The following is a 13,745-nucleotide window of genomic DNA, read 5'->3' as shown; positions in this document are numbered from 1 at the left end:
CAGCATGCCAGCCCTACATGGAATGTACTTCCCTTCCTATTCATCCCATCCATGCTTAGTCCTTAAGCCTTGGCTTCAGCATCACTTCCTCCAGGAAGCACTCCCTGATCTCCCAGGCTAGGTTAGTTCCCCTCACAATACTAACTCAATACTTACTTGCCCCTCTAGAGTGTAAATTCCAGGAGAGCAGGGAGTATGTATTCCTAGGTCATTCCTCTGGGTATCTAGGTCATTACTAGTTAGCCTCAGTGCCTGGTAAAATGCCCGGCACAGAGTGTTCATTTATAAATGATGAATAAACACTATACATAACTTGACTTTTCTCAATGGGTTCAGCACTACATGAGCTGTTATCCTATTGTTCTGAGACATACTGCTGCTTCCACTGCATCTCTCCGCTCTTGCCTCTATCTGCATTATTCCTCCCAAGACAGTTATACTTTTGGAACCAGTTTGGCTCTTTTTTTTTAATGTGGTTTTTCTTTCATTTTTCCTCAAGATTGTCTGTTGACAATCGCTTCTTGCTTGGGGGAAGGACAGGAAAGGGAACTCCTGATTTGTTTTTTTCTTCTCTGCTATTGACTGAGAACCCAGATAACAGAAGTTCTCAGAATAATATTTACCAGATTTTGAAAGAGAGACTGAAAGATTCTCCTAAAAGCAAAACTCCTACGTTTCAGTGGGTTCCTGACAATCTTTTCGCTTTCTTGTTTTTTTCTGGCTCTTTTATGTTGCCAGATACAAGATTTCCAGATAATCAAGAGGCCACTGTATTTCTTCCACTGTTCAGATACTGGGAATTTACAATCCTTTCCACAAACTTCATACTGCTAGATTAATCTTCGTGAAGGGCATATTTCATCAGTTCATTCTGCCGAAAGCCTCATTGCTTGTAGAAAAAGTTAAATATTGTTTTCTTAACTTTTCCCAGGGCTTAAAATGTCCCAGACGCTTAAACACTTTCATGCATTATTTTCCTGAACCTTCCTAATAACTCTGTAAGGTAGCTACGACAGGTGTATTGCATTACACCCACACATTTTACTCAAGTTCAACCATATGACTCAGGAGAGAGGGAGAGAGTGAGCAAGAGCGAGTTCTCTAGAGCAAAGCACTATGACAATACTCCTGACACCCTTGGGGCTTCTGGTTTGGAGCATAAAGAGATAGAAAAAAGTTTTAAGGGTAACTTGCATTAGAGCAAAGCACAGGCTGGGCCAGGACTAGGAGAGCAAGGCACTTGCCTTGGGAACAAAATTTAAGAGAAAACCCAAAACTCACTAAAGAAGATCAATAATATTTTAATGCAATATTTTAAAAGACCAAAATTAATGCAAAATATACATGAAGAATAAAATATCAGAATTTTAAATAGAGGCAGAATCTAACCCTGCACTTGCTGGACTCACCTCCCCCTGATCCCAGCCCTGTTCCAGAGCCTAAGGCACGGGTTCAAATCTCAGTTCTGTCATTTTCTGGTTGTGTGATATTTGACAGTTTTTTAACCTCTTTGTCTCTCAGTTTCTTCACCTGTAGAATGGGGATAATAATGGTATTTACCTCACAAAGTTGTTGTGAGGATTAGATGAGCCCAGCACACAGTAGATACTAAGTAAATGTTGGCTATCACTTTTGGGGAAACAAACGTCCTAAGAATCCTGTTGAGTCCTGATGGTTTTATATCTGTTGTCATGATTGAAAAGACCTCAGAACTGTAGAAGTGTCTTGTACAACTGCCACCATCTCTGTCATGTATGCATAGCATGTATCAGCTTCTCCTGAAGAAGGATTAAAAGAATTGACTGAAAAGTAGGGGCCTGCCTGGTGGCCCACCGGTTAAGTGCGCATATTCTGCTTCCAAGTCTGGGGGTTCGGATCCCAGGTGCAGACCTACACACCACTGGTCAAGCCATGCTGTGGCAGGTATCCCACATATAGAGTAGAGGAAGATGGGCATGGATGTTAACTCAGGGGCAGTCTTCCTCAGCAAAAAAAAGAGGATTGGTGGCAGATGTTAGCTCAGGGCTAATCTTCCTCAAGAAAAAAAAAAAGAATTGACTGAAAAGTATGAACACCTCACCTTGGATTGGAGGGAAGTTAATCTCTTTTGCAAGTCTGTTAATTCCGCCTAACCAAGCAGAGGGTGTATATTCTGAGTATTTCTTGAAGCTGATTTTGAAGATAATTTAAAAATTGCTCTGAATGATGACAACATTGGGGAAGTGTATTCTTTCCCAGGGTGACTAAATTTAAGACAAAAATCATATTAACAAGGGGATATGGGGAGGAAAAAAACTCTCAAATAAGAAGCGCCCAGGGGAAGCCCTCCTAGAAACCACCCGGTGCCAAAGTAGAACTAACCGACCACCCCTGCGTTGGTTCCCCTCCGGCACATCGGATGATTTCTATCACAGAATAACTTTTTTGTACTTAGTGGTTTATGAGTTTATCTCCCCAACTCGACTCTCCGGGAACAGTGGCCAGGTCTAGTTCATTTTTGAATACCCGACATCAAGCACTACGTCAGGCACGGGACACTAAACACGTTTAACAAACAAATGCATCGATGAATATTGGTTTTGGCACATTTAGCCCAAAGGTTACCTCTTTCAAACAATATGGTGAGGGAGAGGGGAAAGGAGCCCCGCACGGCATTTCCTCTTAGCGCGGTGAGAAATCATAGTTTCCCAATTATTGTCCGCGCAGAAAGGGTTTTGTGCACAGAAGGGTTTACAGCATCTTAGCGCCGTCTGCGGCCTGCGCAACCAAGTCCGCGGATCCGAGCCGAGCCCGACGGCCCGCCGCGCACGCGCAGACGGGGAGGGCGTGCGCCTGCCCTCCGCCCCTCCGCCCTCCAGGTGGCGCTGGCGGCGCCGCCGCCGCCGCCGCCACCGCCTCTTGGGCCAGACCCAGGCGGCGCTGGCCGCCTCGTGGGCCGCGGGTCCGCCTCCGCCGCGCGGAGGGCGTGGGTTCCCGGCTCCCGGAAGCGGCGGCCGCGGCGCGGAGCCGAGCGGCGTCGGTCCCCGGGGCTGCAATGCGCGGCGGCCGGAGGCTGTGAGCTGAGCGCGGCGGCCCGGCCGGGGCCGCTGATCGGCGGCGTGTTGCGGCGGCGGCGCCGGCGGCTCCGGCTCCTCGGGGCGTGGCGTGGCGGCGGCCGGGGTGATGCTGCTCAAGCTCTTACAGCGACAGACCTATACCTGCCTGTCCCACAGGTATGGGCTCTACGTCTGTTTCGTGGGCGTCGTTGTCACCATCGTGTCCGCCTTCCAGTTCGGAGAGGTGAGTAGCGGCGCGCGGGCCCCGGTGCGGGCGCCGGGAGCCCGTACGACCCCGCGGCGCCCTGAGCCCCTGTCCTCGCCGAGCCGCGGGGCGCCCCGAGCCCTGGCGCGCTTCTGTCCTGCCTCAGCATCCTCCCTGCAGCCCGGGGACAGGTACAGAGCCCGGCCTTGCCCTGGGGGCGCCGAGAGCTCGATCTCCTCCCCGGGCCCCGCTTTCAGTCCCTGGGGTCGAGATCTCATGCTTCCGACGGTTTGGGGGCATAGGCCCTCGTTCTGCAGGTTCCCTTTCCCTCCAGGTGCCTTCTACAGGGTCCCCAAGTCATTTGACTTTCCCCCTCAGGCCTTGTTCTCCTCCGCGAAGCCCCTGCCGGGACCTAGGCTTTATGTCTCTTCCCCTTCCTAAACTCTCATTCCCTGGCGCTCCTACAGTTTTCCTCCTCAGGTGTCCCCCTCCTAATCTTTTCACCATGACAGAGGCGCTTTATCTTCTTAATCCCGTTCCTTCTCCATTTTCAAAACTTTTGTCCAAGAGGTCTGTGTTTCTTTGCATGCGAATTTGCAGTGGGGAGAGTGTATTGGCCCAAAATTTAAAGGACTTATGTGTGAAAGGGGATTTTCTTTTTTTTTCACTTTTGCTGTGTTATTTGGGACAGCTGTACATCCTCACTTAGTCCATAGAGGATCTATTGGTAGAAGTGCACACGCTGATAAGAGAGATTTCTTGGCAGTTGCAGACACTTTTCCCTGTCCTGAGATCAGCTGAGGCTAGGGCCCCGTCATGTGACCAGGACAAGGGCACCGGACCTCTTGGGAGCCAGCACAAGCCCTGTGTGTCATGTGATATGCTAGTAATTTAGACCCCAGATCACACAAGCCTGGCCTTTCTTGATCTGCTTTTAGTTAATATACAGTAAAGTGGTTTCGTTAGACGGTTAACTCTTAAGAGGGGCCAAGCAACAGGTTTGGGAGGGTGGAAGCACCCAGGTTTAATAGATTTTGTGCCCCTCTGGATGTATACTTTCAACATTGTCTTAAATAAAATACCTCTTTGATTTAGGTTGGATAGTTGTGTCAGTATTGACAGCCTAATATGGTTTTTTTAATCATAAACGTGTGCAGAGACAAGAGAACACCACTTTAAAAATTGTGTCTATAGCGACTGGGAGAAAAGCTATATTTCAAGTTGTTTGAAATCTATCTCCTTGTTTTAATTTTTTAAAATTTTTTGTAGGCGGTTGTAAAGGTTTTCAAATTAACAGGATGGGTTTTAGAAATGCCACGGTATACATTTGCTTGAAGTCTGTACCCGTGCTGGATTGTAAGCTCCATAAGAGAGGGTGTTGTCTGTTTACTGTACCCCTGGCCCAAGCACAGCGCCGGGTCCTGCCAGAGTGTGCAGTCTAAATATTTGTTTAATGAATGAATAAATTGTATGGCATGATTTCTAAGTTTACGCTTTTAGTAGTTCTTGGTTCTAGGAGCTAGAATAAAGTGAGTCTTAAAAGTAAGGGTGAGAAAGTGCCCCGGACTTGTAAGTGTGGAATATGTAGATAATATTATACCACCTGCTGTTCTGTGTTTCATGTGTTGCAACATAATATAGTGAATGCATCCATGCATAGCTAAGTGTCTCATTGCTGAAAGAAGTTTTTTGTGGGCTTGAGTAATTTTAGGTTAGCTGTTTCACACCCCTGCAGTGTGAAGCTGACTTAAAGGCTTCAGTTGTTGGAATTTTTCATTTCATGTATTCCACGCCTGGTTATTTATTTACCAAAAGAAAGACATTTGTCAATCTTGACGTGGCCACAGGTCTTAGTTTGGAACAGACAGAAGATATGCGAGGGCAAGAATGCCAACAGGTGGCACAGGAGGTGGAGATACCTGGCTCCATGCCACTAATTTGTTGCCTGTAGTTGATTTCTACAGCACGGTGGAAAAGAGGAGCCGCAAGATTAGGCAGATCTGGGTTTGAATGCTGGTGCCAGTATTAATGATCATGACAATAGCTAATGCATAGGGCTTACCAGCTGCCAGGCACTCGCTTAACTGCTTTACATATATTAACTCATTTAATCCTCACAACATCACGCTTGGGAGATGGGTACTATTGTTCTCCCCATTTTACAGGTGATGAAACTGAGGCACTTGCACAAGTTAATCCAGCTAGTTCATGGCAGAGCTGGGTTTCAAACCAAGGCAGTTATATCTCCAGAGAGGTACTCTTAAGCACATCTCTTTGTGGTCTCTCAAACAGCCTGGGCTGTCCTTTGTATGATCTTAGAAAGGACACTTAACCTCTCTGAACCGTCAGCTTCCTCATCTTTAAAATGGAGGCAAGAATACTTTCCTTGCAGAGCTGATGGTGAGGATTAGCACCTTGCAGGGTTCCTTGCACCTAACAGACTCTCATTAAATGATAGTAACTACTGCTGGTATTATTATTACCAACTATTTTATGCCTTTAGTCCTTATTTTGAAATAAACTCTTGAAATAGAATACTTGCATCATACAGTTAATATTACCAACTTGTTAATAACTTTACTAATTGCAATGAATAAAAGGACTGAGAAGATCATTGTTAGCTGAGAATTCCTTAGTATCTTTTTCCTCCTCTCAGTATAAGTGGCATTGGCTGCTACGTTTTGATAAGCTATTTGTATGCTCATCCAAATTTTGAGAAAGAAAATTGGGAATTGGGGGAGGGAAGTGTTATAAAAACATTTAATTTTCCTTTAAGTCAAGCCAAGTACTTTCTGGAGAACCCTTGGGAACTATGATCAAACAAAAGCAGAGCTGGATCCTAACCCATTGGGAAGGCCCTCAGGATGGGGACTAATGGCCGTGACTAAAGTGTATTGCGTTGGGGTGCGGGTGGCAGGGAGGAGCTTGTCTATTGTAAACCATTTGACTTGGGTGAGTCATGTGACCTCTGGGAGCCTCAGTTTCTTCATCTACAAATGAGGACACTAGATTGACCATGCTCTTATAATCCTTTTTTAGCTCAGAAACTTTTAATTTTAAATATTTGTCCTCTGTTGACATGATGTAGACTTTAAAACACTTGCTTTTGAAGTAAAAATTTATTATTTCAGGGCCATCATTATTTAGTTGAGCCATTTATGTTCAAATCCACAATCCCTTATCCGAAACTTCTGGAACTTCTGAATTACCTTATAATTAAACATCAGTATCTTTTACAGTGAAATATATGACTGTTCACACAGGAACATATGTGAGGAACATAAAGACTATAAATAACTTCAAGTCAATTTAAGTTTTGCCACCAAGTGAGTTCAGGTCAGGTCAAGTTTTGCTGCCAAATAAGATATGAAAAGATCTTCACTGTTGAGAGTTTGGATTTCAGGATTGTAGATCATTGGTTTGTGTGTATGTGTGTATCTGTGTGCTTGTGTGTGTGGGGTGTGTATATAAAATATATCACTTCCTTACATGCACTAAGTATGGAAACAAATATTCAAAATTAACTGCAATGAGGAAATCTGATAAGTTCAGATAGAATCTCCCCATACCGGGTAGTCACTGCCCCCTGCCCTCCTGGCTCCCTTTTGCTCATTGGCCTCTACCTCCATTTTGGATTAGTGAGATATTGTTCAGTGAAAAAGAAGATTGAAAACTGGGCCCAGCTCAAGTTATTTTTGCCTTGGTGACCAGTTTCTCATACTGGGCCAAGTTCAAGAAAGAAATTAGTTACCATGTTTGTATTTGATTAGTTCACTCGTTGGGCAGATGTTTTAAAGGCAAGTGTTTTAAAGTCTACATCATGTCAACAGAGGACAAATATTTAAAATTAAAAGTTTCTGGGGCTGGCCCTGTGGCCGAGTGGTTAAGTTCGCGCGCTCCGCTGCAGGCGGCCCAGTGTTTCGTTGGTTCGAGTCCTGGGCCCGGACATGGCACTGCTCATCAGACCACGCTGAGGCAGCGTCCCACATGCCACAACTAGAAGAACCCACACCGAAGAATACACAACTATGTACTGGGGGGCTTTGGGGAGAAAAAGGAAAAGAATAAAATCTTTAAAAAAATAAAATAAAATAAAATAAAATTAAAAGTTTCTGAGCTAAAAAAGGATTATAAGAGCATGGTCAGTCTAGTGTCCTCATTTGTAGATGAAGAAACTGAGGCTCCCAGAGGTCACATGACTCACCCAAGTCAAATGGTTTACAATAGACAAGCTCCTCCCTGCCACCCGCACCCCAACGCAATACACTTTAGTCACGGCCATTAGTCCCCATCCTGAGGGCCTTCCCAATGGGTTAGGATCCAGCTCTGCTTTTGTTTGATCATAGTTCCCAAGGGTTCTCCAGAAAGTACTTGGCTTGACTTAAAGGAAAATTAAATGTTTTTATAACACTTCCCTCCCCCAATTCCAATTTTCTATTTTGAGTGTCTTCTTTGCCAAGGCAGGTAATAGGTGAAGCCAGAGACCTGGCCTAAGAGTTGGGAGACAGCCTCTGGCCTGGTTTGAGCTCCAACATAAACTCTGATCCTCAGTGGTTCCCAAACTTATTCCCAGCTGCCTCCTGCCACTCTGTTTTACATTGGTGTCTTTTGTGGGTGGGAAACCTTTCATTGTTAAAAATATATTCTTAGCACCTAAAAAGTGCTTGGTCCCCAGTAGGTGCCAAATAAATACTTGACGGATGGATGACTGAATGAATTGGCATGATCTTAACCAACATCCCTTAAAGCTCCTTTCCAGTAAAGGTATGTTTTCTACTCTGATGCATACCATCTGTAGTTACCTTTCATTTCTCAGACGTGATTGGTCTGTTTTTTTTCGTATGATAGAAGCTGTCATCAGAGATAGAAAGAATTCTAGTTCATCCTTGGTGATCTTTGTCTAGTTAAATTAAAGCCATGATGTACATATGAGTAACAATAGAAGGGAGTGAGTAATTGAATGCCTGAGTAGGCACACAGTAATTGCTTAGAAAATCAGAGGGAGGGAAGAAAATTATGGGTTGAAACATCCTAGAGGAAGGTGAGACTTTTACAAGGAGGCAGGAGCTTTTCTTTTTGATTTATTATTGGTTTAAAATTGCTGCTGGTATTAGTCAGCAGCACTTGGTTGCAAGTGACAGAACACCCCCCCAGACCTGGCTTAAGAAGAAAAGGTAGGTTTTTTGCTTGTGTCTTTGAAAAATATAAGGTGAAACTCCTGGTGGGGTTGGATCAAAGTGCTCAAATGATGTCATCAGGGCTCTCTTTTTGTCCCTGTTCTCCAGTTCTCTTGGTTTAGTTCTCAGGCAGGCTCTCCCCATATGGGAGCTAAGATTGCTGCCAGCAGCTCAAGCTTCTAGTCCGCCAGTTTCATAACCTCAGCAAATAGAGACCTTCTGTTTCTCATTGGTGCCAGCTAGACCTGGGGTGGCTTGCCTCCCGGGGAATGAGTGCCCTTATTAACCACTTGGATCATCCCCAGAGCTAGAGTTGTGGGAGGGCTCAGGCTCAACTGAACCACGTGGACGAGAGAGGTTCCCCTGAGGAAAATTACAAGGCTGTTATCAAAAGGGCCTGAGCAACAGATGTCCTAGACACTGTCTGAGTCAAAACCCATTTCCTTTCATTGGCCTTGACATTGACATGATGATTGATAGCTGTTAGTCCTTCACCTTGTTCTAGAGGGTGTAAAAGTGGATTCTATCCATTTTTAATATCTTGTTAATTACTCTTAATCTGTGAAACTTGTATTCTTGGGTGGGTGTATTCATAGGAGTTTTCTTAGACACAGTTCATGTGCTCTCATAAATATTTCAGTATGTATCTTTAATGTGGTGATTGGATAATTGTATTTGGTTTCACTTACTCTTGGGGTCTAAATGTCGTTTATCTTGTTAATGAAATTTGGCATATTGTGAGGGAAAAGACTTAACCTGACCTTTGGTAGCCCCTGGCACTCCGTGAGTTTGGAAGTTCTCACTCCCTCTTCTTCAGGGACACCACCCTTCCTTTTCTCCCTGCCCACTCACTGTTCCTTCTCAGTCATAAATGCTGGGATTCCCCAGGCTTGGCTCCTCGGCCTCTCTTCTTATATGTGGGAGATGTCATGTTTCAGACCCCCTCCAGACTTTTGTGACTCCCTGATCTCCAGCTGCTTTGACAACAAGCTTCAGATCCACACTTCCTTCTAGCTGTCTGCAGCACGTACCTGCCACCGCCCCCCCGCCCAATGACAGAGGGTGCTCATTCATCATGGTACTGGCCCTTTGTATCAGCTTGTAAGGTTAGCTCTGCCTCTGCCTCCGGATGAAAACTCTGGTGGGCCTAAGCCTTCTCCTGTCACACCTAGGTAATAAAAAGTCCTGAGGTCACTTCAGATTACAAAACATAACGTCAATTCAAAATTAAAGCCTTCAGTCTGACGTCAGAACAGAACGCTGAGCCTGTTGGAAGTTGAAGCTTCCTGCCTCCCCCGCTCAGGCGTGCTCCAGCTGAAAGCCTGCAGTCAAGGAGGGGAGTTTGGGTGCCGTGGGCTGCTTCTCTCTTTCCTCATCTGAAGCTCCGCTTTTTCCTCTGTAACCTGTCGTGACACCTCCTGGGTTGGAGCACCTGGAAGAAGGAAAGGAAATGCGGGTAGCAAGTCCTTCCTAAACAGGTGCTGGAGCTCGCTGAGATTTGCAGGTGTTGGAGTTTTCTCTTGAGTGCTTCGAGCGTGTCCTGGACCCCATAGTTCAAAGTGTGGGCTGTGTATGCTGATTCCAGCATAGCGGCAACCTCCCCCTTGTCCTCAGAGCAGTTAGCCGGCCAGCACTTTATATTTCTCAGTGTGAGACAGATGTGGTGTCCACCCAATTGGATGGACCCAAAGTGAGCTCTCTTGGTGATCCCTTGAGCCCTTTTCCAGGGCTTGAGGTAATGGGAAAGAGATTTCCCCCCTCGCCTGTAGACGAGGTGGAGCAGGATTCACAGGATCCCAGCAGCTTCCAAAAACCCTCCTCTGGACCTTTCTACTGTGTTTTGGTTTTTCAATCCTCTCCATAGGAAACTTCACATCTTGATTAACACTGCACTTTGGAGTGTGATATCTGGTGTTTTGGTGCTTCAGAAGAAACTTTTGTTTCTACCTGCACAGCTTCTCAGTGCAGTTAATTGAGCTTGCCCAGGAGATGAAATGTATTTGCCGTTCCTGTACTCAGCATCCTGAGCACAAAGACATTATCTTTCTTATCTTGGAGTCCTGGTGCCCCAGCAGAGCACTTGAGTCATTCATTCAGTTAGTAAATATTTGTCGAGCCCTGTGCCAGGCCTCTGGGCATACAGCAGTGAACAAAGCAGATGTGTTTCTCCAGAGGAGTTTGTATTCTGGTTGTACAGTCAGACATTAAATGCTACTTAATTACAATTGTGAGAAATGCTCCAAAGGAGAGGGTGTTGTGCAAGAGACGAGCAGTGTCTGGTCTTACCTGGTGGCTGGGGCAGGAGAGGCTTTCGAGGTGCAGTTTAGCTCAACTTTGAAGGGTCAGACTACTGAGGCAGAGGACAGAGGAGGGCGAGTCTACTCTAGGCGATTGGTTCTCAAGTGGGGGTGATTTTGTCCCCCAGAGGCATTTGGCAATGTCTGGAGACATTTTGGGTTGTCACATCTGGGGTTGGTGCTACTGGCATTTAGTGGCTAGAGGCCAGATATTCTGTTAAACATCCTACAATGCACGGGACAGCACCCCACAACAAAGATCCAGCCCAAAGTGTCAGTAGTGCTCAGGCCCTGGAAACAGTGTGAAAGTCTTGAAATTGGGGTACATTTGGGAAGGTGAAAAAAGGCTCATGTGGCTGAGGGGTGGAGAGCAAGAGAAAGTGCGGATCTAGGGGAGACTGGTGCCATTGGTGGTGCCCTGTTCCCAGCACGTGGTAGATTAGGTGTTTAGGCTTTAGGTCTTTGTCCTGAGAACAATGGGATACCACTCAAGGTTATGTACTGGCATCTCAGGGATAGAGGCCACAATGCTGCTGAACTTCCTACAATGCGCAGGACAGCCCCCGCAAAAAAGAGTTATCAGACCCTAAAGGTCAATAGTGCCAAAGTTGAGAAACCCTGAATTAGAGGGAGCAAGAATGGCTGTGGGGCAGTTAGTCAAGGGCCTTGGGCTAGGCTGGTGGAAGGGCACGTGAAGAGAAGTGGTCAGATCCGAGAGATTTAGGAGGCAAAATCATCTGTTCTTTATGTTCCATTATGTGCCAGACACTTCGCTGATATGTTGGGATACAAAGTGAGCAAGATAGACAAGTTCATTGGCTCTCCCAGGCCCTAACTGTAGGAGCTCAGTGAATATTTGTTGAGTGAATACTTATAAAAATTTATTTTTGCCCACTGCTTCTGATTGAGCCTGGTGAGGAAAGGTGGCTGAAGTGAGATGTCTGACGTATTTAAGGCACCTCGCATAGTGCCTGGTGCAAGGCGTTCCTTAATGCTAATTAACTGCGTCGTGTCCTGTCCCGGGACTGTTCTCCCCTTGGCCACGATGCTCATGAAGGCAGCAGAGGAGACCTCCTTTCTGGGCCGATGCCTGAGGTCACTGAAGAGTATGTTAATCTTTCCTTAGAGACAGAGCCGAAAAGTTCACAATGATTTCTCTACCTGAGTGTGCTCTATTATGGTTGGTATGAAAGCAGAGGGAGCAGTGCTTTATTGATTTAATACAGCCTGCACCTTTAAAGTATGCAGGCTTCCTTTCTATTTCCCTCTAAAATGTAACAAGTGTAGCTTGTAATAGGTTATATATATTCACGCTGTATCTTTTTAAATTTCTGCTGTCCTTTAGAGTGATTGTTCCAGTCTCGTGATCCACATGCAGTCTGTTTAGCAGGTGATTAGTCAGCCTGTTTGTGATTCATACATGCACTAAATTAAGCAAGAAAAAGAAGTGATCTTTCAAAAATGTTACCAAGGCACACTCGTGCAGGGACAGCCAAATACGTTCTGTGATCAGACTAAAAACCGTATCGCCCACTTTAAAATTGCTTCCTAAAATTCTTTTTTCCTTTAGGTTCTAGTTTATCTTTCCGCTTGGTGTACCTTTTTCCCCCCCCTTCATTACCACATTTCATTAACTTCATTCCTCTCTCTGCTTGATTCCAAATTTTCAGAAGTTGTTTATTCGGCAGAGGTTTATGGAGGCATTTACTCTGGGCCAGGTACTCTGTTGCTTACTAGAGACACAAAGATGGTTCAGTTTCTTTCTGCTCTTGAGCAACTCACTCTCCAGACAGGGAGATGGACGAGCAAAGAGACAGTCTTAAATGCATCATGATAAATTAAGTCGAAGAGATAGGCATGGGTGTCAGGCAAAGTTTCTCAGCCAGGGTGACATCTGAGCTTGACCTTGAAGGAGATGGCTGACGGAAGAAAGGGGAGCCCCCCACCCCTTTGAAGTTCAGGATGCCATCCAGGTAGCGGTATGGAAAGGAGAGGCACTTCCCCCTTCTGGGAACAAAAGTAGTTCTGAAGGGCTGCTGCACACACCGATGCTTGGAGCTGGAGATGCGGACAGCGGCCACTTTAGGACTTGTCTGTTGAGTGATGCTAAGGAATTTGGATTCATCCTGAAGACAGTGGAGACCATTCAAATGATTGTAAGCAAGGGAGTGATGAGTTAGTCTGTGTGTGGAACAGTTGCTCTAGAGGTAAGTTGGAGGATGAATTGCAGGTGGAAGAGAACTGGTAGCAGGAGACTGTGGGGTGTGGTAGGAATCCAAGTGACAATACCACATGGAGGGCAATGCTTCAGTGTCGGCAGGCTCTGAATACTGATTTTCATAATTGTACAAAGGCCTGAAAGAAAGATGTGTTTGCTTTCGGAAACTGGCATTATCTATTGCTGACTCATTGCTTGACTTCGGGCAAGTCTCTTTAGTTTAAAATTATCCTTGCTGTATAGTATGTGAGGTAGAGTAACTTACATCAGAGTACTTTCAAAATCACTGAGGCTGTAGCATTTAAAAGTCAGCCGAAGGGGCCGGCCCCGTGGCTGAGTGGTTAAGTTCACGCTCTGCTTCGGTGGCCCAGGGTTTCGCTGGTTTGGATCCTAGGTGTGGACATGGCACTGCTCATCAGGCCATGCTGAGGCGGCGTCCCACATGCCACAACTAGAAGGACCCACAATAGTAATATACAACTATGTACTGAGGGGCTTTGGTGAGAAAAAGGAAAAATAAAATCTTTAAAAGTAAGCTGTTTCTCTAAGCCAGCAGTTTTCAAAGTGTGGCATGGGGACCCTTTCTAGCAATCCTCAAGGTCAAAAGTATTTTTGTAATCATACTAAGACATTATTTGCATGTTTACTTTCATTCTTGTATGAGAGTACAGCAGAGTTTTCAGAGGCCTACAGGACACGTGGCATTCTAACAGATTGAATGCAGAACAGACAGATACTCCAGATGTCCAGTTTAAGCCAGATAGTAAAGAAATTTGCAGAAGTTAAAAACAGTGTCACTCTTCTTGCTAAATT

General features: G+C 45.5%; 1 protein-coding gene across 2 annotated transcripts in view; it reads left to right on the top strand.

Annotated features, from left to right (window-relative positions):
* The first annotated feature begins 2,884 nt into the window (after window positions 1-2,884).
* The window catches only part of GNPTAB (N-acetylglucosamine-1-phosphate transferase subunits alpha and beta), a 76,519-nt gene continuing 65,658 nt past the window's right edge, over window positions 2,885-13,745 (top strand). The window contains exon 1 of one of the 2 annotated variants that reach the window (XM_008527456.2): window positions 2,885-3,279. In XM_008527456.2, coding sequence (XP_008525678.1) covers window positions 3,163-3,279 — 117 coding nt within the window. In that variant the 5' untranslated portion in view covers window positions 2,885-3,162. The remainder of the gene's footprint in view (window positions 3,280-13,745) is intronic. The other variant, XM_070600411.1, reaches the window with a different exon arrangement.

The sequence above is a fragment of the Equus przewalskii genome, chromosome 29 (genome assembly GCF_037783145.1).
Source record: "Equus przewalskii isolate Varuska chromosome 29, EquPr2, whole genome shotgun sequence".
NCBI classification, from domain to species: domain Eukaryota; kingdom Metazoa; phylum Chordata; class Mammalia; order Perissodactyla; family Equidae; genus Equus; species Equus przewalskii.
The sequence above is the reverse complement of the archived record's forward strand: the minus strand, read 5'-3'. Positions and strand labels throughout refer to the sequence as shown.